This window comes from Lipophrys pholis, assembly GCF_963383615.2.
Source record: "Lipophrys pholis genome assembly, chromosome: 2".
In the NCBI taxonomy this organism is placed as follows: domain Eukaryota; kingdom Metazoa; phylum Chordata; class Actinopteri; order Blenniiformes; family Blenniidae; genus Lipophrys; species Lipophrys pholis.
The window spans coordinates 11922184-11949892 of NC_137636.1; the positions used below are offsets into that span (position 1 = coordinate 11922184).

The following is a 27709-nucleotide window of genomic DNA, read 5'->3' on the forward strand; positions in this document are numbered from 1 at the left end:
GTGTGTGTGTGTGTGTGTGTGTGTGTGTGTGTGTGTGTGTGTGTGTGTGTGTGTGTGTGTGTGCGCGCGTGTGTGTGGTTGTCTGTTTCAGTCACCTGGGATCGACTCCCGCCCCCACATGACCGTGAATTGAATGAAGTGATATCGAAGATGGATGGATTATAGGGATAGATTGATGGACGACGCACAATACAGAAAACAAAACTCAAACAAAAGTTTTTGGTTTTCTCTTTTATTTTTCAGTATTAACAGCTTCACCAAGTTCAAATTTAATTGGCTACAATGAGCTCAGTGATGAACTGACAAAAACCTTCACATGCCAACAGTTCATGCTTGAAACATCTACATTGCAAACGGCTAGCAGCAGTAGCAACAACAACTGATATGAGACGGGTGTCAGGTTCAGTTAGGAAACTTTGTCATTACAAAAGAAATCATACAAATACAAAGACACACGTATGTTTAAGGCATTTGTTTGTTGGTCAACATGTCATGCACCTTGCGGGATCACGTGCGTAAAGCCGGATCATGTCAAGCCCTTTGCACAAACCTGCGACAAACATGGGAGAGATGTTAAATCCTGAGATTGAGATGAGTCAGGTTTCGGTTTTGGCTTACAATCCTGTAATGCTGATAATTGCATCATCTGCATCGATAAATCAAAAATCACAAGCTTGAACAAAGACACAGGAATCTAAAATGGGATTTACACAGATAAAACATACATGACGCATGACCACATTACTGGAGATAGGCGCAAGCAGACCGCTCTACAGAAAGTGTATAAAGATTATCTCTGTGGTCCCTTCAGGAAGTAATTATTCAAATCAGTCAATCGATTTGACAAGCTGTCTGATATAACACTGTTTGATGACCTTTTATGAGTGCAAACTAAAGACACTAGTGTTGCAAATAAACAGAAAAAATGCTTAAAACAAAGAGCATTAATGAGTACATACAAAGTATTCAGGGGACGGGACAAAAACAGATCAATAAATTAAAGACCATTTAAATAAGATTTTATTTTCTATATCTGTAGCAACACTTAAAAACCAAGAGGACACATGTATAAACTGATTGTTAAAGTCTATTTCTTACACTGAAATCACTGACGTGTTTCCAACCAGAGTAGAAAAAGTACCTCTCTCTGATGATTTCTGAACTCAAAAGTTTATCTCTGCAAGTCTATAGAGACGATAACAATCTGAAAATAGCAACGGCCATTTATTGCATACACATGGAGGAGCAAAGCTGACAGAACCAAAACTCTTCTGCACAAAGTGATTGTATTAAAACAGAACATCCGTCCCCTGATCTGCCAACGTTTTCTTCATGCAGTCTTTTCTTTTGGTAGAACTCTGATAATTGGTCCCGCAGCAAGGTGGTGTTACATGTGGAGGATGAGACTTGAGCTGGCAGCTGCTGTCTCACCATATTTCCGTTGCAGTCCCAAACTTCAGTATCACCACACTTCTGATTGTTACAGTATCACTGCAGTATGATGGAGGTACTTGGTGTTTCGATTGCACATTTTTTAAAAAAAACGTTTTTCCCTCAATGTAGCAAACTCACGTAACACAATTGATGAGTCTAATAGCCCAGCTATAGATCAGTGACGCATTTAAAACTATATACTATCAATTCAACCAGGAGTGGCCTGTAAAAAGAAATAAACAAAATTCTGTTGCCTCTTTTATATGTTTAAACATTTGTTAGCCTTCTTGTTTTTTTTTTACATTCACTGTTAAATTACCTACATTTCCAGCCACAGTTTTACAATAGACACACATCCACGCATCTAAACTGTCCTTCATCTTGTCACTGCAATAGAAGAATAACATGCAGACAAAAAAAAAAAAAAAAAAGACTGACATCACGATGAGCTCTTCAGCGACTAATTACACACTGTCACAGGTTTCAAATCACAAAAGTTTCCTATTTCAGCACAGACAGCGATGATTCTTTGTGACAACTGCAGAGTTTGATGACATTACAGATGAGAGAAAAGAGTAAAGTTGGAAGCTACAATCTTTCTGCCCTTTGCTGTCGTTCTCGATCTTCACATCTTTCACAAATTATGTTATGGCACAAAAATGTTTCATCTGTCTAATAAGCGGTTTTATAGCAAAACTAACATTGCATGGGTTGCCTGCACATGGATCCTAATATAGGAGTATATCTTGGCAAGTGTTAACATCCATTCAAAAAGTAAGTTATAATTTTAATTTTTTTTAATTTCAAAGGCAGAAGCCCTTGCATTTGGAGTCCCAGTCATGTCCACTTGGTGTGATACAAGGGTTACAGGCACTCAGACAACACTTCGTGTTTGTCTGGCGTCATCGAGGACATTTCGGACTGTGGCTCCGTGATGAAGCTGGCACTCAGCTGGATTTTGAGCCTCTCCACTTCGTAATTATGCAGGTACTCCTGGATCAGGTAGCGTTCTCGTTTGAACCGAGCCTTCACGTCTGAGGGAACGTCCGGGATCATCCAGGCCACGAAGAATTTCACCACAAACACCACATGCTGCAAACAGGAGGTGAGCGCATGGTAAATGTAAAATCTGCTATGAACATTGACGTATTCTTAGTGGAAGAGACAGAAAAGGAAAGTCTTACTTCCATGATGATAATGAAGGCCATTTTTGCTGCCAGAATGTGCCAGAACTGCATTGTGTGAGTATATTCGTTCTGGTGACCGGGAGGGTAACGATAGTCACGATATCTGCACGGAACAACAATCAGTGAAATATCAAACCATCTGTGAAGAAATCCTTTCCTGTAACATTTTTTTTTTAATAGTTTCATTATTCCAAGAGTTCATATTCGCAAAAGGTCCAGAAAGTCCAATGTATCAGTCACATAAATTGCACATTTAAAGCCCACAGACTGTTTTCCATTGAAACTTCCAAAAAACCCCAGTGAAGTTCAAAGGCCAGCTGAAATCCAGCAAAGAAGATCGATGAATGAATGGAAAGCCTTCTTACATTTACTTGTTTCCATGCGCACATGTGGGCTGTCTGAAGGTGTTCAGGCTTGTTATGTTAATTGGTGACTTTAAATTGCCCAGCAGTGTGAAAGGTGGACCTGTCTACGGCGGACCGGCTCTTTGATCAATGTCAGCTGGGATAACTTCAGCTTCACGTGACCCCATGTTGTTTGATAGAGTTGGTATAAACGCTGGCTGGATAAACTGATCAGTAAAATATCTACATGTATTCATTAGCGTACAGTTTATACTTAGGAAGGTTTTAAACCCAAAAGAATTGAAACAGCATGATGAAAATGGTGAACCTGCATCAAGAAGATGCTGAAACTGATCATCAAGAGAAACAAGTTTACCTATTTACCTAGAAACACGGTTTATCCTGTGAATGAGATATTGCCTCCTGAAATATTATCCGTAATGATCTGACAAAATGTAAAAACACAGTGAGATGCAAAAACAAGCGGTCCGACCTGCAGGTGGTGGTGGAGTTATCAAACCAATCGTCCTCCGGCATGTTGACCTTTTGTATCTGTGAGATGTTATATATGGACAGACTGTTGTTGATGTAACCCCTCATGCTGGCGTCTTTACTGTAAGCATACAGGTAGACCATGCGAGGAATCATGTCTGAGGTGAACGCCATGATGAAAGCCTGGAATAAAGGTAAACACAAAAGACTGGCGTTGAAACCTGCATGTTGAAATAGTTTCAGACTGATCTGGACATATAAATTAATCAAATTATGTTAAGAAATTACATTTATAATGTTAAATATTTATCATGCATTCAAAAACATAAATTAGAATACAGTAAGTAAAGAAATGTGTTTAGAAATAACTCACGTTTGTAACGACAGAAAGAATGGCCACTGCGTTGAGGATCTCCTGCCACGCTCCGATGTTTCGGGCCTTGGATGCCACCGGCCGTCTGAACTGGGTGGTAAACTTCCAGGCGTCCACCCTGATTTCCAGGATGTTGTTGAAGAGGGCCAGGAGCGGAGCCAAAGGGAAGGAGGCCACAAACAGAGTGATGAAGCCAAACTGGACCACTGAATGACCGGGAGAGCAGCCAGACAGCGAGGGTGCAGGAAAAGAAAAAGACAGAAGGGCGATGCAGAGTAGCCATTAGTGGACATTTCCCCATGAAGCTGTAAAAATGTCACTTGGAATTTATATTTTCATACTTCGGAGAGCCAGAAAAGGGACATAACTCACCCATCTCGAGGTACTCGTAGAACAAGCCCAGCTGGCTGAAGTTCTGCAGGACGTGGTCCTGCTCCCAGCGGCTGTAATGGTTCTCATGGTTGTGTCGGCCCTTCCTGCTGCTCCACCAGTTACGAATCAACCTGTCAAGAGGTCCATAAAGAAGGACCCAGAAAAAAAATCTGGTCGGCACACTTTACATAACTGTTTCAGCAGACGTCGGGCTGAGCATAAACAGATTTCCAGAGCGGGATGATAATCATATGACCAGAACGGAAACTATGAGATTAATAAGTCACATTTTGTCTGCCGTGATCGTCTGATTCACATAAATGACTGAATACATTAGAAACAAGAGAATTACATTCTGTTCCTAACATGTGGGACATCTCCGGTACACTGATCTACATCGGGTTAATTGAAAGTGTGTAATAAACTATGAAATAAGTAAAGTGTGACATTTACACTGACCCAATACAGTAGAAGGCCAGATCTATATTAATGGGATCATCAAACACCCTGAACCTCGACGGTCTCTGCTGCAGTCTTTAAAGACACACAGACTCCTAAAACTTCAACAAAAACTGATTCTATCCCCATGACTTGCACTGTGGATTTATACATTATCTGGCTTAGCTGTATCCTGTATTTCACCCAATGCAAGCAGGGATAGACTCCAGACCTCTGTCACCAGAAGTTGGACAAATCAATATAGAAGATGGGAAAAAAAAAAAGAAGAAAAACATGCTGTTAGGTTTTTCATTAATTTTGCACTGCAGACTGCAGTTGATTATTACGAGACGTCAAAGTCCATAAAAAGCAGATACATTTCTTTTTACAAACCTCTCATATGTAAACCATCAACCATCCTGCCAAAGTTAATTCTTCAATTGAAAGGTTCTGGACATGGTTCTCTGCTTTTATTAATGGAGATTTTTATTCTTAATAATAATTTCACTCGAGACACAGCGACAGCACATATTTATACACATGGAATGATTATAATTTGTCATGACTTGACAGGAAAATGTCATTTAGAGGCAATAATCAATGCACAGAGCATTCGGCTATCTGCAGAAAAGTATTTTGTTTTTTCTCATTTGTAGTCACTTTCATTTTGATGCAAAAATTTTCTCTAGATAGTACAGCAGACTCTGAATTAAGTCAACGAGGCGGTAAATTTATAGGGATCAGAGATGATTTTTGATGAACACAGACGTATAACTGATGTGCGCCAGTGTATTTTGTGAGGTGAAATTTATGCACTGAAAAGTTTTGTTCTCGTTATGGCTGAGTGAGCGAATGCCTGCGCCAGTGGATTGTTGACCGTGTGGATGGAGGACAAATATTTGATGGACTCACGGCAGCAGAGCCTCCTGAATGTTTCCCCACAGCTGCTTCCCGACCATGACAATCACCAGCTGTGTGGTCAGCTCTATCAGACAGCCTCCAGGGTCACACTGGGACACAAAGACACATTTTTGGAAAAAAAAAAAATTTCACACAAAACTTCAGTTTATGGAGCCGCAATGATACAATGAAGAGGCTGTTTATTGTTTTATCATGGGGCTTTTCATCGGAGACAACTCAACGCACAAAGAGATTGTATTGAAAGTTGTCTTGCGGGTTTCAATTTCTATAAAAGCTCACCTCCTCGTTCCTTAGTTTGGTGATTTTGCCAAACATGTAAGAGTATTGACCAGGATAACCCACAAACTTCCCTTTGAAGAAGGCCACATAGAAGCAGGAGGAGTAGTAGTTGACAAACTGGAACAGAAACATCTTCATGGTCAGCCTGTTTTCATATTCCAGATGGGTTTTGGGGATTTCTGCAGGAAGATAAATAAATAAAGACGGCATTAAGTCAACAACATCAGTAATGGTTTAAAATGTGTGTTCCTATCATTGTCTGCACGTCTGATGAAATCTCTTTACCCATATCTGTGATCCAGATGGCCACCCTCTCGTAAAAGAAGTTGAGGATCATGATGATGACGAAGTTGATGCAGGATGCAGTGACAGAGGTCGCCAGCTGTGGAGTTATGAATCTGCCCACCAACTGGATCTTCCTCATGGGATCTTTGATGATACTTGCGAAGGCTGCATACACGGCCAGCCTGTATGCTATGACCCCAATAATACAGGCCACGATCAGAGAAATCTGCAAAGACACACATATGCTATGTGACCGGGCATCAAATCACCGTCTGCCTTGTGTCATGCTGTCTCACTGTCACACACTCACATTATGTGTCTGCTTTATGGACACAGTACGTTGACATACACACATTTCCTGCAATCTTATTTTAAATACAGCAGGAAATATTAGTTGTCTAACCTTAACCATATCCTGGCCATAAAATAATGATCACTTACCCAGAATATAACAGTGGCTCCAGAGAGGCAGAAGCGAGCACACTTGCTGGTGATGGGGAGATATGGCTCCATTTCCTGGAAGATGAATCATTAACTTACTGATTTATTATTAGTGTAGAAGCCAATTTTTGTATTCATCTGTTCTTTTATGAAAATTTTACACAACTGAATTTTGGTTCATCAGAACTAAAACAATGAGGTTTCAAATTATAACTCGTAGAATATTTATCTGAACTAACTTTGTACAAGAAAAGACATCTGATTTATGTTGGTTATTTAGTTCAACTAGATTTCTATGGATGGCTCATTTGTGGGTGGAGAAACTGATTACAGAGGGCAGGACACACAGGTGGACTGATTTAGTTGTTTGCAGAGGAATCAGGTGGGAGCGTCAAGCCAAGCATTCACTGTGTTTAAGACAAATTAAGTTGCTTGTTTTATGAGCTTTTAAGCTCGCAAAGGAACTCGTGGATTTTATGGATGACGTCAACAAGCTTGTGAGTAATTTGATTCATTGCGGACGCACATCAACACCAAGACACAGACTAACACTGACTGTCATTTTGTGTCACCAACGAAAACAACAATACAAGTAGATGTCAAATGATTTGCCAACTGAACAAGCATCGCGCACACATGGTTTGAGTGAATGCTGCAATGCACCTGTGTTATTCGATTTAGTCTCCTGTTTGTGCATCTGATCTCAAACTCGGGCCGAATTTGAAGCTGCTGCTGTTCCTCCTCAAAGTCCACCAAGTCCCACTCGTACTCCAGCCGGGCCTGGCGCCGCTTCCAAAACTCCAAAAACAGAGTCACTGTCACAGAAAGAAAACAAAACCGTAACGTGCAAACAGTCCTTTTTCTTTATTTTTAATGTCAAATAACTTTTAATACGTCACTGTTCTCATGCTGAGGTGTTTGTGTACAGTATCTCCGTTTTTCGTTGGCCAAATCTTATGTGACCCTCATCACATTGTGACTTTGGTTCCAATTAAAAACAGAGAGTTCCTGTGTTGGCTTTTTGAAGTGTAATGTGTTTCAGCTGTGCCATGAGTCATCGTTTCTTGGTGAACGGACTTTGTTTTGTTTTTTTATGCACTCCTGGCCTGCAGTGTGCTGGCAGGCTGTGCTCCCGCTCATACATAACAACATAATTGCGTTGGCAAGTTGCACCAGGCTGAAGCGGTTTTGGTAAAGGTGGACGTTTCAGTGTGAAAAGGCTTTAACTGTGAAAATCTGTCCTACAAGTTAAACACAGGATGAGGTATGAGGTGCACAGACTGACACTCACCCCAAATCCCCATAAATATGGCAAAGAACACCGTCCCCTCATTATCAAACAGATGGGATTGCTGGAAGAGAGAACATGGGAGAAGATACGTTCCTTAGTGATTTGGTGGTTAGTGACATACTGGTTAATCAGTGGGAAACTATTTATTTTATGTTTAATTCAATTAAACCCGCTTGACCCAAAGATTTTAAACCTAAAATCTGACAACAAATCATTTCCCCTCTTTTTGAAGTTACATTTAATTTTATTAATCCACACATACATGTCCAACCAAGTAAAACAATTACCCAGGATGAGAGACAAGTGGAGTTGAGATTCCAGAAAAAGCACTTTTTATCACAGAGAGGACACATCACGATGCTGCCCCCAATATCAGCGTCACATATTTCTTTGCTGGAAAGAGAAACAAAACCAATAAACCTGAATACAATCAAAGCCAAAACATACGGCTTATATAAGTGGAGCTCTAAATGTCAGAGCTGCATGGTAAAGTCACTCTTTTTTGTTGTTGCTTTTGGTGTTTTCAGTACTCCCCTTTGTTCCTGTTTTATTTTAAGCACCGGTGCTTCGCCATCTTTCGATGATCATTGCTTCTCTTTCTCTTAGTACGTTTCCATTTGTTCACTGTCTGACCTCCCAGTGTCACACCTGTGTTTCCTTCACGGTGCTTTCGACAGTGTTTGTGGTCTTGTGCCTCACGTTGATTCGTTCCGCCCCCGACTGTACTGGGTTCATCTCTTTCTCTCTTTTGTGTATTCAGTGTTCCAGTCATGTCGTTGGGAACCCTGAGAGTTACCAGTTGAGACTGTGAAACGTCTTAGTTTACAGTGTTCACAAAGACAAAAGATGTATTGCTGCTGGATGAGACTAGAAAATAGATAAACAATCTTTATCTGCTGACTTTTGTTTTCTTGCTGGGTTAGTTTTGAAATTATTATTATTATTTTTTTACCAATATTTGAGACCTTTGGTAAACAGAATGATTTAAGGTGGTTTCTCATTCATCTGCCACTAGATATATTATTTAGTGTTGGAATGTGACAATTCAGACTTTTATGTTTATATTTTTCTGATTTTCACTTGAGAGAACATTTCTCCAAAAAATCCACATGACCGTGTTTTTTTTTTTTTGTTATGTTTAAGTTCATCAAATGAAAAATAATTAAAGTCTCTATTCCACTGCAGGCTTTAGCATTAATATTGTGCTCCCGGCTTTGACACCACAGTTCACCGAAATCAACTCTCTGCTCCAAAATGACACTGCAGCCACGTATGATGTTGACGGAAATGACTGAGACACTTTACTTCCAACTCATCAAAACATTATCCAGTATCTCACATCACTGCTGCACTTCTGGAAGGAAATTTACGGAACCTAAAATCTTGGAGAAGGTATTATAAAGAGATGCAAATGTTGGTTGTAAGATTAAATGGTGAAAACTTTTTATTACAAAATAAATGTAAAACTGCTCTCTAATAAAATAGACTTGTAACGAGTTAGACCTCGAGTAAAGGTTTAATTGTTGGATTTATACTGTTTTTGAGAAATATTTATCAAACTGCCATGATTGTGGATGGCACATCTGATGAAAGTTTTACGGCGTTATCTGTTATACTCTTGCCAGCAAGTACTTAACAGGGTTTGCGGAATAATCCATACAATTAAAACATGTAAAGAATTGTCATAAGGCATCAAACAATCCTTTATTTTCTTGCTCTGATATCCTGAAGCGGAGCCCCTACAGACTAAACATTGGGTGTGTTGAGATATTTATAACAGTGGAGACTCACTGAGAAGTCAGGAGAAGGAGAAAACACTGACCATAAGGTTTAAAATGAAGGAATTTCACTGAAATATGCTCTGTATAACACAGAATTCATTGCAGGTTAATGCTTTAGAACTTCAAGGGAACAAATTAATAATTGCGAGAATAATTTCATTTGTTTGTGTGTCCACATAGTTTTGTTCACTGGGCGCTCCATGACGCCTCCTGGTGGTACAAACCTGGATATGTTGTCATCATAACTGAGCAACCCATAGGTGAAGCATATAAAACCCATGACGGCTGCAAAGAACAGCATCTCTGTGTAGAAGCCCAACCAGGCGAAGTAAATCCCAATTTTCTCCCCATAGTACTTCCTGCAACCAGAGAATCTCGTTGTAGAATGACATTGTTGGACAATCAGTTGCAATGTTGAATTTCATGAGGAAATAGAAGATGTCTGTTTACCTGATGAGGTTCAGAGGCTGTTCTTTGTAAAAGCAGAGGAATCTGGCCCAGTGTTGGTACAGATTGAAGCGTTCGCTTTCACACTCGGCATTTCTTGCCCTTTTCCAGTATCGACACTGAAGAGAAACATAACACAATAATTGGCTGAGCGAAAAAATCCTCAAACTATTCTGGTAACCTCAACATCTGATCTTACAGTATTATTCCCTTTTCTCCAGAGTGAAAGCAAAAGTGTGATATGCAGTGTCACTCCAAAATAAGTCACACTAATTTAAGGCAGTAAAAGTCACTTTAACAGCAAAAAAATAAAGACAAAATTGATAATACATTTTGTATTCATTTTGAAGTACTTCTGCTGTCGTCTGTAATTTGATGAAAGATACTGTGAGTAATCTTTTAATCTTGTGTCTGAGTGAGCAAATATTGATTCAAAGTACTTAATATGGAACTGGGTTACTTGAACCCTTTGGATCACTTCATAAATATTGCATGTTGCATCGTCATTCTACAGGAAGTGTCGGTAGAAGTCACAGAAATAGAAAGACTCTCAAAGTGTTCCAGTATCTAAACCCGGTTGGTTGCTTGAGTGTATGTGTCTTACATCATGCAGAGGGAAGGCTGCTGTGTAGGTCCCGTTGCTGAGTAATCGCTTGATTCCTGTCTTGTCTTTATCTTTCCGTCCCTCTTTGAAGTACGGACAGCGAGCCAGGATGTAGAACACCTACATTAATAACAAGGAAGGGATTTAATGTGAGATTAATTTGGAATTAACTTCAATCGATTCAAATGTGTTGCAAGGTTTGCTTCATTGTTGCATAAGCAGTGTTCAACTCTGCATAGAAAAATTCTGTAAACAAACCCGTCATTTGATCAACTGGATCATTACAATTGCAAAGAATTATTAATAATGTAAAAAGAGATGATAAAGCCAATTAAACATACAATTCTGTTTCTGGTGGACGGGGGGAAGAACGTGTCTTTGTCGTTGATGAGGAAGAAGTCCATCTTGTTCTTGTCGAAGGGGTAGGTGAAGAAGTCCGGCTGCGGGTGCATGATGTGATCCGGCAGGCGGAAAGGGTGTGATAGCCACTCAAGTGGGACGTCCTGGCCATGGGGGACGTCGCTCTCCTTGAAGGGAACTTTAACCTTCAACACGTCTGCGTAGGTAGCCAAAACGTCCCACGGAGCATGAATCTTCAGGAAATATGTCTTTTGGTCTTTCGAGTCCTGGAAGAAGAAGACAGTGATGAGAAAAGAAGCATAAGCTATGCAACTTTGTGATTACTTTTAAATATATTATCCCTAATTCCAGAGCGCATTGGCTTCCAAACCTGTGTCCAGCAGCGCTTTAGGAGGGCACCACAGATCACAGGCTTTACCTGCTCCAAGGTTGTCAAATTTAGATTTGCACATGTGGAAATCCACTTTCTATAACCTTCAGCAGAAACTGCCCATTGTTTTCATTTTGAATGCTGCCTTCTGTATGTTGGTGTGAGTAGTTCCCACCAGTGTTTTCTTTTGTTGTACACATTTGGCAAATCAGAGCGTCCCCAGCCTTTTATAGAGGCAATCTGGAGGAAACCGCTGTGGGAGGTACTGCCTGAGAAGCCCAAATGGCAGGATCATGTAGCAGATCCCTTTAAGATGTCTCTCCGTAGGATTTTAGTGTGCCTCAGTAGTCGGTCCACTAGGTGGCGTAGCTACTCTGCAGATGAATTTCTTACTGATTTGTCCTCTGTCTCCAGCTCTAGTCCCACTTTCTCAAGGTTGGCCTCAAACTCCCTCCTCCTTTCCTGTGGATAAACACACAAACCACAAGCATGTGAGCCACAGACACCCAAAAAGTCTGAATTCATTTGCTTCTTTACCTTCACATGTCAAGGCAGTTACACAATCCTCCCGTTTGAATCGTTTACAATGTGGTTCGGGTGGCTTGTTGAGTTTAATTTCAAATTCATACTAATACATGGGCTCATCCTTCAATCTGAAGCCTAGTAACAGAGAGGCATACAGATGTTGTCATGACGTAAGTACTGAATACTGTTAAAACACAGCTGAATAGGTTCAGGAGACATTTAAAACGGTCATAAAGAAACAAAACCAAGGACATTTGACTCAGTTACATGAGATAAGAAGGAGACACATTCTTAATTACCCTGTTTTCTATCTAATATTATCATAGAGATGTAATCCTGGTTTTAATCATGTTATTTGTTTGAGGTGTTTGAGGTCAGCAGAGCATCAAGAGTCTTCTGATCTGAACTGGGATCTATAAAGTACATCGGTCCGCTTCAAACATTGTATAAAAGCATTCAAATATGTTAAATGAAAGCCTAGAAACTATAAATATAGAGATAGAAAATAATTTAATAAACCTACAGACTACTTAAACAAGGGGACGTTCTCTCAAGGGGACAAAAACGTTTGACCGCAAGCAAAACAAACCTGTGTCCACGGTGTGATGTTCTCCCTGTGCGTACCTGGGTTTCCTCTAGGTAGGTAGTTATTTTTTCCCCACAGTCAAAATATGTGTTTGAGGTTAACTAGTTTTTATAAATTGGGTTCACCCTTCAATGGAAGAGTAACAAGCATGTCCAGGTTGTACTGTTGCCTTTGACCATTGTTATGTGAAATCCATCCCAGCCTCATGTGACCCTGAGGAGGATAAAGTTGTGCAGGAGATGGCTGATCTGGCCTGTGTTTACCACTTGGTGGCAGCAGAAACCAGCGGCAAATATAACGGATCCTCAATATCCACACAATCTTTAGTCATCAAGTTTATATTGGGAAGGCAATCAAATATTATATTCTACTACAGACAGAAGTGATGTAATTATCACTCATTTGAAGGTGCTTCATTTACCACGAGGACAAGTATAACTGTGTGTCTTTGAGGTCTGATAAACCATCAAAGCTCACTATTTACTATGTCTGGCAATTACCAGCTACAAACCAGTTTGTCAGAGTTCTGAGTGGTGCGTTTCTCTACAGCGTCAACAATTTGAAAATGAAGCCAAAAAAATGGATTTTTACAGCTTCAAATGTTGATGAGAAGTGTGGAATATTTGTGAGAGCCAGGAATTTATTTTTAGCGCTGCCAACCAAACGTCATTTCATGAAGGGAACACTAAATGGCTCAATTGTTTGAAATGACACCTCCCCCCCTTCTTCTGGCCTCCAAACATGTGATCAAGAAATCACATGATTTTTACTTCATTTATACTGTATATTTTGTTAGAAACTACATATTTAGGCATCATTGAGGAGATACTTTTAGTTTATTCTCACTATCACACTGTTGAACATTAAAAAGCATATAAAATCTGTTCATTTAAAGAAAAATGAAATGACATGGCAAATGTCCACAGAAAATACACTTAATCTCACTTCCTCTTATGAGTACCATGAACTGAGACGTGGATATAAATTGTGAAATAATCTCAGTGAACTGTGAAGTGCTGAATGGTCAAATTACACGTCCCATTTTCTGTTACCTGCTTCTTTTCACCATCTTTATCGTCTACGTAGGACAACACGAAGTCTATTCTGCGAACGCCGTCCCTGAAGAACACCGTGTCTCTGCTTGTATGCAGTTTGTCAGTCTGCAAGAGAAACGGTCACACAGTTTTATAGAAGGACAGAAGCACAGGAAAAACACACAAGTGAATTACTCCTAACGGCAGCCTGCACTTGAGTTGTTATTTGTCAACTTCAGTTCTGTCGTAAAAATGTTGCCTCTCCACGGTCACTTATGCCGAGTCGTGTCACATTGCCTCATAATGAACCAAACAGAAATGTTTTTGCCTAGTAGTAGTAGTAATAGTTTAGAAAATTAACCAACAACCCCACATGAGCAAAAGAACCCTCTAGGAGAGCAAGCATGTATGGCTCACTTTGAAATACTGTTGAAAACTAGACATTTTCCCTTTTCCACTGTGTCCAGTGTGTTCCCAGATGGGGTTTTTTGCGACTGGTGAATTGTGATGCCATGTAGGTCAGTGTTTGTGCCACACTTCCTGTAAACTGTAAAAATAAAACAAACCCTCCTCTTAGACCTTTAAAATCTTCACCACAACTCTGAGAGCCCAGCGTGTGGAGCAGTGAGCTGAACTCCACCCAGAATGTTTATCAGGCACAGGCGTCCACCAACAGATGGCCTGTAACAGGGGCGTGATCGCTCTTCATTAGACCACTTGTCGGTCATTATATGGCTTAATGAGGAAATTTAGAAAGAGCCTTGTTGGAAGGATCAGCTCTGATAGGAAAATAATTTCTCTGTGCACTAAAACCTACAATCAGTCGTCACAGAAACCCAATACAATTCATATAATCAATTAATAGATTAATGGCTTCATTATGGCATTAAAGCCAAACAGACAGAAAACAGACTCCCGTCATCGCAGCGACACTTTATTTCTGTCTCTGCTGGAGGAGAGAGAGAGAGAGAGGAGCTCTTTGAGAAACACAAGTCTTGTGACTCAGCTATCAAAGCAGCGTCAACAAAGTATCACCCACTCAAGGCCAAAGACACTGAAAACTCTTAACAGAAACCACTGGATAGTTACAAGCAAACTATCAAAGGTTTCATAAACAATCAAGCCGTGACAAATCTTATATTGGTACACTGGTGTATATCTGTATGGAGATCAGGTCTGTTCAGGGTTCCTGTGGAGGTCATTCCATTAAAAGGGAAAAATACGATCAGCTGTCATAGGCGAGCGACACAATTAAAACTGATTGAGAATTTTATCGTCACATGAATTTTCCAGCCAGGAGAGAAGCAGTGAGACACTGCAGCCAAATGAAGAATCACATTTGTATTATTTGTGGTGGGTGGATTCGAATGAGCTGCCTGAACATAAAGGAATAAAAGCTGTGACGCAACTGACATAAAATAATCTAAAAGCTCCCTCCTCAAGTCTAACACATTTTCCTTACAAAGTTTGTGAACATGCTGAATCGTCCATACGTCTCTTAACTTACCTCTGAGTTTCCGGGCAGTGGAGCCCCTTCTGATGATAAATTGACTCCATTTCCACTGCTGTCATCTGCAAAAGACACATATTGTTTTTTAAAAATGATAAAATTGTGCAGATTAACATATAAAAAATGTTACTTGTATTTACACACATTCTTCTCAATAGATCAATAATCTAATCTATAGCACTTGTTTTCTTGTATCTCAAGCATTATTTAACATTTTAGTAATTCAATCACTGAATGGCTCAGAATACAAAAGAACCATTAGTGGACCCTGATAGAGCCTGTCAGCTCACCCTCTCTCTAAAACAAGTCATCTGACATCTTTGAAGGCTCACTTTTCCTCAAGTTGTCCTGCTTCTGGCAGTCATGTAATTTGACACCAGCCTCTTAATGTTCTAGGCTCATTTTAGGTTTTGAGCAGATTTATCATCAAAAAATCCAGATGACGTGATGTTAGCATATGTACACTTGTTGTTTGTTTGTTTTTGTGTGTTTTTCTGGCTTCACACGTCTGACAGATGTTTTGAATTTAGTTTTATTATTTTTACATTTGAGAGGAATACAAATGCATCCTGTGTGTGTGGTCAGGTCAAGCACGTTATCAGGTTTAAGTATTATCCTTTCTTGTTGTTCAGTGAAAGTAGAATTCACCACTTCTAAACTCACTTACAGTAGCAGAAACTGCCTGAAATGATCTACGTGAGCTACGCATTTAGGTAGAGAGGGATATTTCCATATGTGAAGATTTGAGTTAGCTGCACCAAGTCATTTGTCGTGTTTTACTTCCAAAAAGTAGTTCAATCAGTTGTTTGGTGTCTGTACCTACAGTATACTTAAGTGAAGAAAGAGTGCACTTTCACCAGTTCAGGCAATCTAGAAATGTACAAAGCAGCAGGACTTATGAAAGAAACATCTATTTGACCAAAAACATATGTTCACCCTTCCTGTTTACATGCACTCAAATCCAAAGAAGGAAACAATACTTAAAAAAAATAACATCTCCTTCATTCCCACAGACATGCAGCCATTTACTTAAGCTAAGATGAGCTGTTTATATATCCGCGTGAGACATGAACGATAAGCCAGTCCATCCCTTTAAGTGTAATCAGCCAACGAATAATCGGTATGGCATCTCAGACTGCCTTGAGTTGAAAGACCAATAAAATTCCTGTGGTCTCCTGCAAATGAAGACTTTTGCCATATAAGACAGTGCTGCACAGAGATATGAGAAAGCATGGAACACACACACACACACACACACACACACACACACACACACACACACACACACACACACACACACACACACACACACACACATTCCTGTAGGTCCCCCCTCTCTCTCTCTCCCAGCGTGGCAGATTATAGGCGAGGGAATGTGCTCATGTAGCACCCTGCTCTACGAGCTGCCTGCTCCCTTTTTATGCCTGAATGGTGGGAACGCTTCACTTCCTGTGGGGGAGGCTGCATGAAGACCCTGGTGAAGGGGAGGAGCTGGAGGCTGAGGTTGGTGCTGCTGCACCAGAGGTCCAATCCCTCTCCTCCAATAAGAGAAACGCACGCAGCATTCTAAGGACACAAAGATCTTTAGACTCGGTTAGCTTCGACCCTGAGGGCCACCGCTGATTAGACATAACATTGTGACAGGCAGCAGCGGGAGCCAATCAGAGAAACACTGTGGCGTACGCATGCTAATGAAAGGCCTCCAGACTCACTGGAAAGGAATGAAAATATCCCATATCACTTAAAACTGTAGGAATCCCCAAGATACACAAAAGACTAAAACGAAGGATTTTTCCATGAACCTCGTGGGAAGCGGCGCTCACTTTTTTTTCTTTTAACAAGCTTTTCTTTTTCCCTCTTTCCTTTTTTGTCTCACTTTTTTGGTCTTAGTCCAACTGTGCACAGCCAGTTATCAGAGCCCGGCTTGTGTAAACAGAAGCAAAGGGCCAGCAGAGCGCTGTAGCCACTTCTCCAGAGAGAAAACAGTAATAGTAAAACGGAGAAGCTCTCCCCCTGTGAGTAAGAGCAGCCATGGCAGACTACAACGCAGACACACTATTGACTATCTCAGATCGCTATTTACTATAGATAACTGCAAGACACTTCATTCAAATACGAAGCATCCACTTATGTTGAACAGGGAACTATAGCTTCGAAGGGGCAGTAACTAAATTACAACTCATGTAAAAGTAAAGCCCGCAAGCTTTTTCCCAATCACACTTTTGCGGCTTGTTAAAGTTATTGACTTCACTTACTCTCTATAGCACATTTTATAGCTGTAGCAGTGTCAGGACACGTCCCGTGATCAGTCAGATCCACTTAATTCAGAACATATTCACACTTGCGTATCAATGGCAACTCCTGCCAGTCAAGAAGCTCATAGGCCTACCACCTGGGGTCTCGCCCACCTTGGGCTGTACCAACTGTACCAACTTTACCACAGCAGGCCCAGTGGATGCGACTCTTCTGTAAATGTCAGAAAGCCGGCAAATATACCAACAGTCCAGCATGAAATCAGAGCAACATATTTATTCAGAGTAGTGGTTTTCAAACTGCGGTGCAGTAGACAGCTTCAGAGTGGACACAGACAGATTAGAGGGTCAGGGGGAATCTGTCTTCCAGGGTGATTTTTTATTAGTATTTTTTTGAGTAATAATCACGACAACAAGAAATGAGGAGTGTAAAACTCGTAATAATTTCATTAAAACACAAGTGTAACAGCCAATAGCATAATACCTGCCAATAATACAATATTTTTTTCTATTTTAGATGCAATACAGCCGATACCTTGCCAATAGTGTAATAAGTTACTTGAGCCATCATTTTGCTAATAACCTCATAAGTTATCACTGAATTGTATCAAATGTAATTCTTTCAAAATGTAATAACTGCAGCTGATATTTTTTATAATACAGAACTGCTTTTTTTGCATGTTTTGTACAGTTTCCTTATTTAAAATAGGGACAGTGGATAGCATAGTTGTCATAATAACTAAATTAACTAATCACTTTTTCTGCATTGACCAATCCTATTTCTAGGACGCGGAGATGCAGCCACATGGAGGTCAAGGGTCTTGCCCACAGTGGTGACCTGACAGCTGTAGGATTTGAACCTGCAAGCTCTCAATCTCAAGTTTGCTTCTCTAATCCCGAGGCCACCACTGAGGATACATACTCTGCAATAATCTCTCAATTAAAAACACTTTTGCTAAATTACTACTTTGCTGGTTTTATTACATCCAAATCACCAAAATTATTTTGTTACTTGCAGTTATTACATTATTGGTTGCTACACACACACACACTTCTGGAATGTAATTAATAGTAAATGTAATGGGGAGAAATTGGGTTATTAAACAAATCTAAGTATAATAAGGACAATAAGGTTGTGGACTTCATATACTTATATTATTTGAATAAAATGCATTAAACTTGCATGTGAAGCAATGAGAAGTGTTTAATCGCCTGTGGATCCCATCAGTGGTTAATAACTCATGAACAACATTAGGAAGTGTGCCATTTGACCAAGACATTATTACATGGCATGAAAAACAAAGCATGTGAAGCCTGACAGTTGGGAGGTCTGTCGGGGGCCCAATGTGGTCCAAACCCTGTAAGGGGGGGGGGGGGGTTATCGGCCCACACTGTGGAAATCTGTGCCTTAAGGTGAATGTGTGTAGCAAATTTTCAAAGCGTGGATTTCTCTTTTCCTCTGACAAATTCTAAGACCTGATTTAAAAAAGAGTAAGGGAGATACAAATTTTTCCTTTGTTTTGATATGATCTCACCGAGTGGATGTTTTATCCTTGTTGGTGTTTATCCTTGTTAAGTCTAATTCATAACATCTGCTGAATTTGTTGGAAAAACTCAAACGTGAATGCTCTGCTGCTGTACTAATACTGCTGTAACACTTGCACATGTGTGCATGCCAAGACCCACGCAGCCAGAAACAGTCATTTCCTGAATGCCCCAAATTCATCCACACATCAACAACACGCATATCCAGCCACAGCAGCTCCGTGAAACTGAAGGTCGCCACAAGACACGTGTGTTATGATAATCATAAAAAAGGATTTCTGTTATGTTTCTACACTTCTGTAACGTTTATGTATTCAAACACTTTATTTCAAGCCCCTCACATATTGGAGTCTTCCTTACCCACAATGCAGCTTGTTTGTTTTCATCTTCATTTTAGTCTAAACAAGCCTCTTGATTAATTAGAACTGTCGGACTCCAGACTCGTACCCAAAACAACTGATAGCTAGTCATTTTTCCTGGAAAAACCCAGTGCACAAGTATCAATACTTCACTATGTCCAGTTAGTCAATTACTGAGCTGTGGCAACAACTTTCCGTGCATTTTTTTATTTGGTTCGAAGCAGGGACGCAGAAATAAGCTGTGAAAATGTAGAAATTATCACATCCCTCGTTAAATAAGCATTATCTTCCCTGAACCTGTCTTATCGTTGTATCCTTTTACCAACCAGAGCAAAGCCGCAGCTCACAATAATGTGTGTCCTGATTCACCTGTGCTGAGGGCCGTTATTACTGACGACCCAACTTTGACCTTTGACAAAAACCTGCTCTTGTTTGAGTGCCCTCGAAGGTGCATTAAAAAATCCAATAGATTTGCACAAGGAAACATAACGACAACACAGATCCGTAACTTTTATTTACCCTCTGCCAACAACTTATGGATTTGATAGGCCTCGACAAAATATTTCCTTTGTTGTCGGCACTGCGTCATTGCATTTCATCCTACTTCACCTCATAGCTTGGCCCTTTAAAGAACAAATGTTATCATTCGATAACCTGAAGTATCTTTGAGGTCTTCAGCTTAAAATTCTCACAGGTCCTTACTAAGTGTTTTAACCTCCGTTAGAATGAGCTCTGAAGGCCAATGAGGACTGATCACTCAAGGTAATTAAAAAAATAGAACACTCGAGGAAATCTACTGCATAGTCAATCCAAAGAGGTCACTTATGCCAATGAATCAGTTCCCAGAAAAGGGTTGCTGATCATACAGAGGCAAAGAAACTGCAGAGCCTTTAGAGCTTCTCTGAGTGATTGTGAATCATGTCAAGTCCTCTAAAGACACAGCAACACTGCCATTTCCATTCCCTATGACAGCCTGCAGACAGGGATTGTGCCTCTAACCCCAGTGACACATGCGTGAGCTCCTGCTGAGATACACTTTTAGACGCTCTGTGATATGTGTAACTGTCAGGACGACTCAGTGAAGACCACACTGAGTCATCCAACCAAATATTATGAAAGAGAGTAGCTTGAATCACAATCCAGGGCTCAGTGTGTCTCTAACAGAAGGATGTGAAAGACCAAGTCAGCCACCCACTTGCCCACATACACAAGCACAGCAGATAATGTGTGTTTTTCATGAGTGAGAAATTGTTGTAAACTTTAACCTACTTCACATTTTGAAGTTTCCTGTAGATTTGCATACAGGGACATTGTTGTGGAAAAACTGTGGGAATTTCAAATAACCTAACTGAAATGGTTCAGAGCAATAGGTGAAGAATGGTTGTATTTTCACTACATATCAGAGACAAATACTGTGTTTTTACCTCCACTTGACATATCTGACACGGAACAACCATTTTAGTTTAAGATCACAATTGACAGAATTTAAATATGACCAATATTGAAATTATATGCAGTATATCAATAAGAAATATTCTGCAATCACGTAATTTTACCTAAATGACTAATTCCATTTTTATAACTCTTTAATAAATGGATATCTACAAGATAAGATATGAGTGCTGAACTTTAACTCTTTGTGCGGTGTATATCTTGGTATGATTATATATAGACATTATAAAATGGTAGTTTTGTAAGTGTTTGCAGCTCACACACTACTTTATAATTCTGCACATCTGCTCAGTGATTTATAACAATATAGACACAGATGACGGAGGCAGTGATTTAACATTAAAAGGTTATGTATGTGGAATTCTCTTGCTCAGCAAATGCACATGTGTTCATTGCAAAAATGGTCAAATCACTTAACCTTAATTATAAACCTTGTGCACATGCCTCATTGCAGCATATAAACGCACACATGGATGCAGATTTGACACTTCAGCCATAAATACATAGAAAGCACAGGAGCCACCAGAAGGCAGAAGGTGAAGCAGAAGCTGAGATGGAGGCTGATGGAGGCTGATGGAGCACAGACGGACATCTGGATTTGATTAGCAGACTCACCAGAGCAAAAACTGGCACAACAGAGCAGAAGCAGAAAGGTGGTCTGCCATTTAGACGAGGTCAGCATGAGAACGCCGAACAGAGAATGTGGACAAGAGGAAAGGACAGACAGGCATCACATCAAGCCTCAAATCTGCCCATACCTGAGTGCAGGTTTATCCTGTATGACGTCAACACAGCAGGTCCATCTTTAAAGGACAGACAGCAGGAAAGGGTTAGGAGATGTAAAACACACAGCTTTATTAAGTACTGAAGCTCTCCAAACTGTAAATGAATCTCACTTACAAGGCAGGGCCAGACTCTCACTAAAAGCCGCTAATACAGGGAAAACAAACACGCTAAAAGCCCAACGGGGCCTTTTATCCCTGGTGGCAATCAGACCTATGTTTCCATCTGTTGCAGAGAATCTGCAAAAGTAACACTGATAACCCGAGAACGACGACGTGCAGTGTTCCTCTGAATCGGTAACACTGAAAAATTGTTTTCTACTATGACTCAAGCATCCTGTGTGGGTTTGTAATGTTCATGAAAAGCTGCATTAACAGCTCTTGAGTAGCTCTTCCACAAGGCTGGTTCACACTGATTCTGACCAGCTCACTCTATGTGAATCTATTCCTTTTTTTACCCTGATTGCACACTTTTTCTAGAGTTGTTTGACCTCATACATTGGTGCACAGCACCACGTAATGGAAACATGAACCTTTTTTTCAAGTTGTGTGATACCAACACGCAGGATGAGAGGGGAGTTTCAGACGGGGAATTTAGAAAGAGAGCTGGGCTCGGTTGGCAAGCTGCTTTTCTCACAATGCAGTATTGCTCATTTCCTTTGTGCTTTTACATAAAAAACATTTCAAACCTTGTTTTTCTCATTTATAGACACATTTTTTAAGACCTATTAAAAAGGGAAAATATAACCGTGAGCGTAACTGGTACAACAATTGCAGGGCTATATTCATGACTTCTAAACTAAAAGCCCTTTAAAAGCATGCCTTTTCAGGCTCGTGAGCCCAACAACCATTAACTGCGAAGTCTTTTAATGGAAGACCAACATCAGCCAAAATTTGCTATCTAACATTTGAGTATACTTGACAAAGGAAGGTAGATGTTTTTTCCCTGTCATTAAGAGTATTCAGTACAAGAGGGGGCGCTTCGTGTAGCAGGGGTAGATGGATCCCTGCAATCCCTCCCGGCAAATCACACCCTGCAAGTATGTCACAGATTGCTCTACATCTTCTCTCCGGGCAGTTTTTTAAATGCCATATGGACATGAAAAGGAAAGATCAGGTTGACCTGCATGTAGACATACTGTATATTAATATTAATGTGACAAACATTTCACTCTGCTTCAAAGTGACGTGGTGCATACGTAAAACCGTCCACCGCCCCGTACCGGCAAGGCAAAAAGACTGTCTCGATGAGTGCATTAGGATAGTGTGGTGGGCCCTTTGTATAAGAAATGGTGCCACATTAAACTGAGATGTGAAATTTGCGTTCAGTCCTGATAGAGCAAGAGGAGCAGTGTGTACCATGTTACAGTGAAACCACATCCTGAGCTCAGACTCGCCCCTGAGTCTTCGATTAGATGACAGCCTCTCTTTATCTGTCACCCCACATTTCCTGCCTAGTCAGTTTAGTTACATGCAAAAAGAAAAAGTAGAAAACATTTTTCATGCTCGCATCAGACTCTTATTGGAAACAGGATTTCAAAATGTTATCTTCACGATATTGACTTCCCGACAAACTGAAACATGCTTCCATGCCACAAACAGAAGGAGTCACATGCAGGCTCAATCGAGGGTGAAATGTTATCTTTAAAAGTTGCAGCATTACAAACACAAAATAGCATGTTTGTCTGGTGACAGGACAAGAACAGTTATTGATGAATGCTGGCTCTCATGGGAGGTTGTTTTTTTTCTTTTCGCATGTATGCTGCAAAACCTTTGGACCCATTGGTTTTCATATGTTTCATGAAAGAGGTTTAAAGTGTCCTCTAGTCAGGAAATGCTTGTTAAACCTAGTGACATTGTACATGTGAACTCCTGCAGGCACTGCTGTCCCATAGAACCTCACATAAATAGATCATATTTCAATGGTCAGTGAGAGCGGCTGTTGTCCTCCACCTACAAGTCTCATGGTGGTTTAGTTAAAAGCGAGCGAGCCACAAGCAGACAGGAGGCAAACGGCTCCGATCTAAACTTCAGACGGAATATTCACGTTACTCTAAAAAATGAAGTTGTCGTGAGGACACGAGCAGCTTTACTTTGGCTGTCTACTTGTTTGTTGTGGGGACTTACTGGCTGCTCTCCAATGCAGTATCATGCCTCCATCAGAAAAATAAATGCAATTACAACCCCTGTTTCCATAGCAACACTCTGGCTCTGCTTCACCTCTGACTGAAGGATGACTTCATTGGCGTAGATACAGACGGCAGCATGCGATCCCCTTAAAAGGAGGAGGAACTCTAAAAACAATGAGTAATTACTATCAATTACGTTTAATATAGAAATCGTCTGATGAAATTTGGCCGATGGCCCGTACTTTAAAGCTGCCAGAAAGAAACTGGCAGCCCACGGCAAAAAAAACCCCAGTGAGCTCAATTAAACAAATTTACCGGACAACCATGTAACAGGCGCAGTCAGGTGGTTTGGATTTAGAAAACCAGCCGACAAACTGTATATAATCTCTCAGTGCATCTCCTCTCCATGAGTGATACTTGTCTCTAAATCTGTTAGTGCAGCTGTAACGGGCATAAAACACACCGGGGTGAGGAGAGACCCCTTTATTCTGCTGTCTGCGTTTCCACGCTCACACGTGACTGAATGGCTGCCCCGATAAGAGCCTGAACAAAGCTCTGACAGAATGAGACAGGTCTATTAAAGCTCAGGACAGGTAAACAGACACGTGTCTTTATTAACCAGCCTGGCTAATTAACACATTAAAGGGTACCTAGTGCAGATGGAAAGTGTCTGATTGATATTCTATGAGGGTCACTCAACACACTTTGATAAGACATGAGTGTTGGAGAATAAAAGGGTCTTTGTCTTTCATTGCTTTTAGTACCCTTTAACTGAGGCGGTGTTGTCAGTGCTACTATAGCCTGGGCCACTTCAATACTTCAGTTCTTTCAGCTGTTGGAGATAAATATGTTTGGAGCCTGGATTCAAGAGGGCTAATTAAAAGTTGCGTCATGATATAAGGTGAGGCGAGTCTGCTCTCATCTTGACCGACTGAACATAAAATATTTGTAGAAAGAGGGATTGCTAATGCTTTAGTTTGTTTTTTATAATTGTTACAATAAATCATTTTAGTGACTTCCAGTGATCTGGACCACTCACGGATGAAAATTAAAACCTGAAGTCCATCCTCAGCATCATCCATCAGAGGACAGCGATAGAGGTGGAGTCTATCCCTGCTCACTCTGGATGGGGGGGGGGGGGGGTCTTAAGGTGTTGATACACACCTTTCTTGTCTATGGGTTGGGCCTGGGCAGACCTCTTTTGCATGCAGATTACATGAATAATATCGATGAGTAAATATCCTAATCTGGCTCACTTATGTAAACATCACTGTCACCCTGAACCAATTCAAGCTCATTCAAATATCTGCCACTTCAGTAAAATGTTGTTTGATAGTCCAGAACTATGAAAAAGGGGAGAATCATCAAACTTTCATGTTGAACAACCAAATGTGATTTAACTCGGGGAAAAGTCAGGGTCAGTACAAGGCCCAATAAAATGATTCATGTCATTACTGAAGGCTTTTTTTTGGAGATAGGTGAAGGAACTGTTTCAGGGGAAAACATTTTTATTATCACCGCTGTCCCAGTGAATAATTACGGTGTTATTTTGCAAATATAATACACTCTGCAGTAACAGCAATACTGACAGAGTTTGAGAGCAATGTACCAATCTCAAATATCTCTGCACCTCACAGTGTAACTGCTGCTATGACCTACAACTGCAGAAAATGTTGCGGCCATCATTGTGACACCAGCACTAAAACCAAATAATAGTATGGAGATAGAATACTGGACCAAATCCACGCTCTTCATCGACAGTATATCAATACCACGCTCTTCGTATGGACTCTCATCACAGGACATCCAGTTCTTTCCGATGCATTCAACACATCTTACGCTCTGACAAGCAGAGGTCAAATGATACGCTGTAGATACAGGATATACACTGACTGCATCTCAAGACATCCTTCATCTTTCTATAGCTAATGGATTCAGGTTTCTGTTCGCCGGACTCAGTCATTGAATCTCTGCAGCAATCTTTGTCTGTGCTAAGTTTGTCATGTTTGTCCACGAAGATGAAGTCAACATCTCGAGGTAGAGGTAGTTCAGTTTTTGAGATAGTTGTGCTTCACCCATATCTCATATGTCAGGATACATTTCCAAAAGACTGGTCAGAATCAGTATTGCATTAAAGTGCATCAATCTGTCTGCATGGAAAGCTACTGTAAAAGCCGACATTTCTATTCATGCATTGTTAATTAGATCTTCTAAGAGCAATCGATAGTACCCGCAGAGAGCAGTGTTTACCATCTGACAAGCATGTTTCCCTTTGAATCAACAACAAGTCTTAGTAAACTGTATATTGTATACAGTTCCAATATCTAATCTCAATCTCAGCTTGTTCCTGTTAGGCAGCTGTGCTCAGGCGGTATTCTTCACGCAACAATGTCGCCTCAGAAATTGGAAGCACAAACTCCCACGGTTACATCACGTAGGCATCCAGAGAAAATGAAACCATCAGTCTTTGCCCATTCTCTGTTTTTCTTTTTTCCTGAGGACTGTACATACTTTTATTTGTCCGGACAGTAAACTTGTGAGATGGACTGCCATACATGACTGGGAGAAGGTCAGTGTGGCCTGACTCTCTCAGAACAAGCACTAGACGCACCGACACACACTGAGCTTCACAGATTGTATAAGAAAGGAACATTTATTCAATTTTAATCATTTTGTCATTTTCTTACTTTAATTCACCCCAGAAAGCCTTGAGATATAAAGTAGATGGTTTTGGTTAAGGTCTTGTTGACTGTTTCTATCCAACTCCGGGTTCTGGGGAGCTGGTGAAGGTAGGGTACTCTCTGAATGACTGATGACCGGTTCACAGTTCAAACAAAAGAGTGTCACACACACACAATCACACTTATGGGCACGTTGAGCTCATCAACTAGTCCTGAAATCATGTTTTTGGACTTTGGGGGAAACGCAAAGGGAGAAAGGTCTACAAACTCTAAACTAACTTCAACCAGGTAACAACACCATTGTGTGATCCTAGTATTAGTATGCATTGCTTGGATTAAACCATCTGAACAACCTGCTTTTATATTTATTCATATGTATAATTTTTTTTTACCTCAGTTTGGGATTAACCTGGCAGTCTGAGGTCACAGTTGTTTTTAAAGACAGTCCTGTATTAAAAAGTAAAGCTGCTGATGACCTGGTATTGTTTACCATTTACTCATGACTTGCTGTTGCACACATCCCAAACAAACAATGACACACACAAACAACTAGAGATTTAGGATATCATGAACAAATTCCATTTATATATGGATTTACATGTTGTCTGCTGCACTTTAGATCTCTGCTTTGACCTTTTATATGTTAATCTGTTTAGGATAAACTCCCCAAAAGTCGATTTTAATTGTATTATTACATCATCGGGCTGGTGATTACCATGACCCGAGCTACTTTCCCCCGATCAGCGACCACATGCAGCCTTAAAGTCTGTGGCAGACATAAGCTGTAATATGTCTCAAACAGAAATATATCTCTCTAAATATATATTCATCACGAATTACCTGTGATCTGAGAGTCTGTGGCGCTCTGCAGCTCGATCAAAGTTTCATCCTTGGTCTTGCCGGTGATTCGCCTCATAGTGGTGTTATTACTGAGGCTCGGTCATGAAAGTGGGCAAGGCGGCGGTGAGGATGCGGTGGACTCCCCCGGCAGATCGATCCACACTCCGCCGTGAGACTGATCGCCGATCACACGCTGGGATCACGCAGTCCGGCCCGGATCGATGCGGGATTCGTGGACCATATTTGAGAATCTATCGGCGATGGTGACAGAAAGTGATCCCTGCTGGGGCTCCGAGCCGCTACCCGACGACACCAGGCACCGATAAAGGGGAGTGGCTGGCCGCAGGTTTTTGTGTCGGCAGAGAGTGGTGTCTGAGAGCGGGTCCGCGCAGGAGACAGGGGGACAGGAAACATCTGAGATGGATACGAATGAGTCGGGCTGATGGGTTTGTCTGATATTGCTGCAGGGTTCTTGTAGTGAATGTGAGGAGATTACCTGAAAGAAAGAGACAAATGAAGAGCTGGAGGCAAGACGTCAACACAATGAGGACATCTGGTGGGCATTTCATTTACACACACACGAAAAAATAAAATA

At 40.7% G+C, this 27709-nt stretch overlaps 1 protein-coding gene across 2 annotated transcripts; it reads right to left on the reverse strand.

Moving 5' to 3' along the window:
- Positions 1–240: 240 nt before the first annotated feature.
- Positions 241–27438, reverse strand: ano5b (anoctamin 5b). 2 transcript variants are annotated; one of them, XM_080489944.1, is made up of 21 exons: positions 27115–27323; positions 21441–21485; positions 15072–15136; positions 13583–13690; positions 11813–11881; positions 11031–11315; positions 10690–10809; positions 10089–10204; positions 9863–9997; positions 8145–8250; positions 7858–7918; positions 7230–7381; positions 6567–6641; positions 6126–6351; positions 5841–6019; positions 5553–5650; positions 4203–4333; positions 3831–4036; positions 3459–3640; positions 2619–2724; positions 241–2526 (listed from the first exon to the last, which is right to left on the reverse strand). In XM_080489944.1, the coding sequence occupies exons 1-21, from the start codon at positions 27188–27190 to the stop codon at positions 2299–2301; spliced, it is 2769 nt and encodes a 922-aa protein (XP_080346070.1). In that variant the 5' UTR covers positions 27191–27323; the 3' UTR covers positions 241–2298. The 2 variants fall into 2 exon arrangements, with proteins under 2 accessions (XP_080346070.1, XP_080346071.1); XM_080489945.1 differs by lacking the exon at positions 21441–21485 and having other exon boundaries at positions 27115–27438.
- Between the last annotated feature and the right edge of the window lie 271 nt (positions 27439–27709).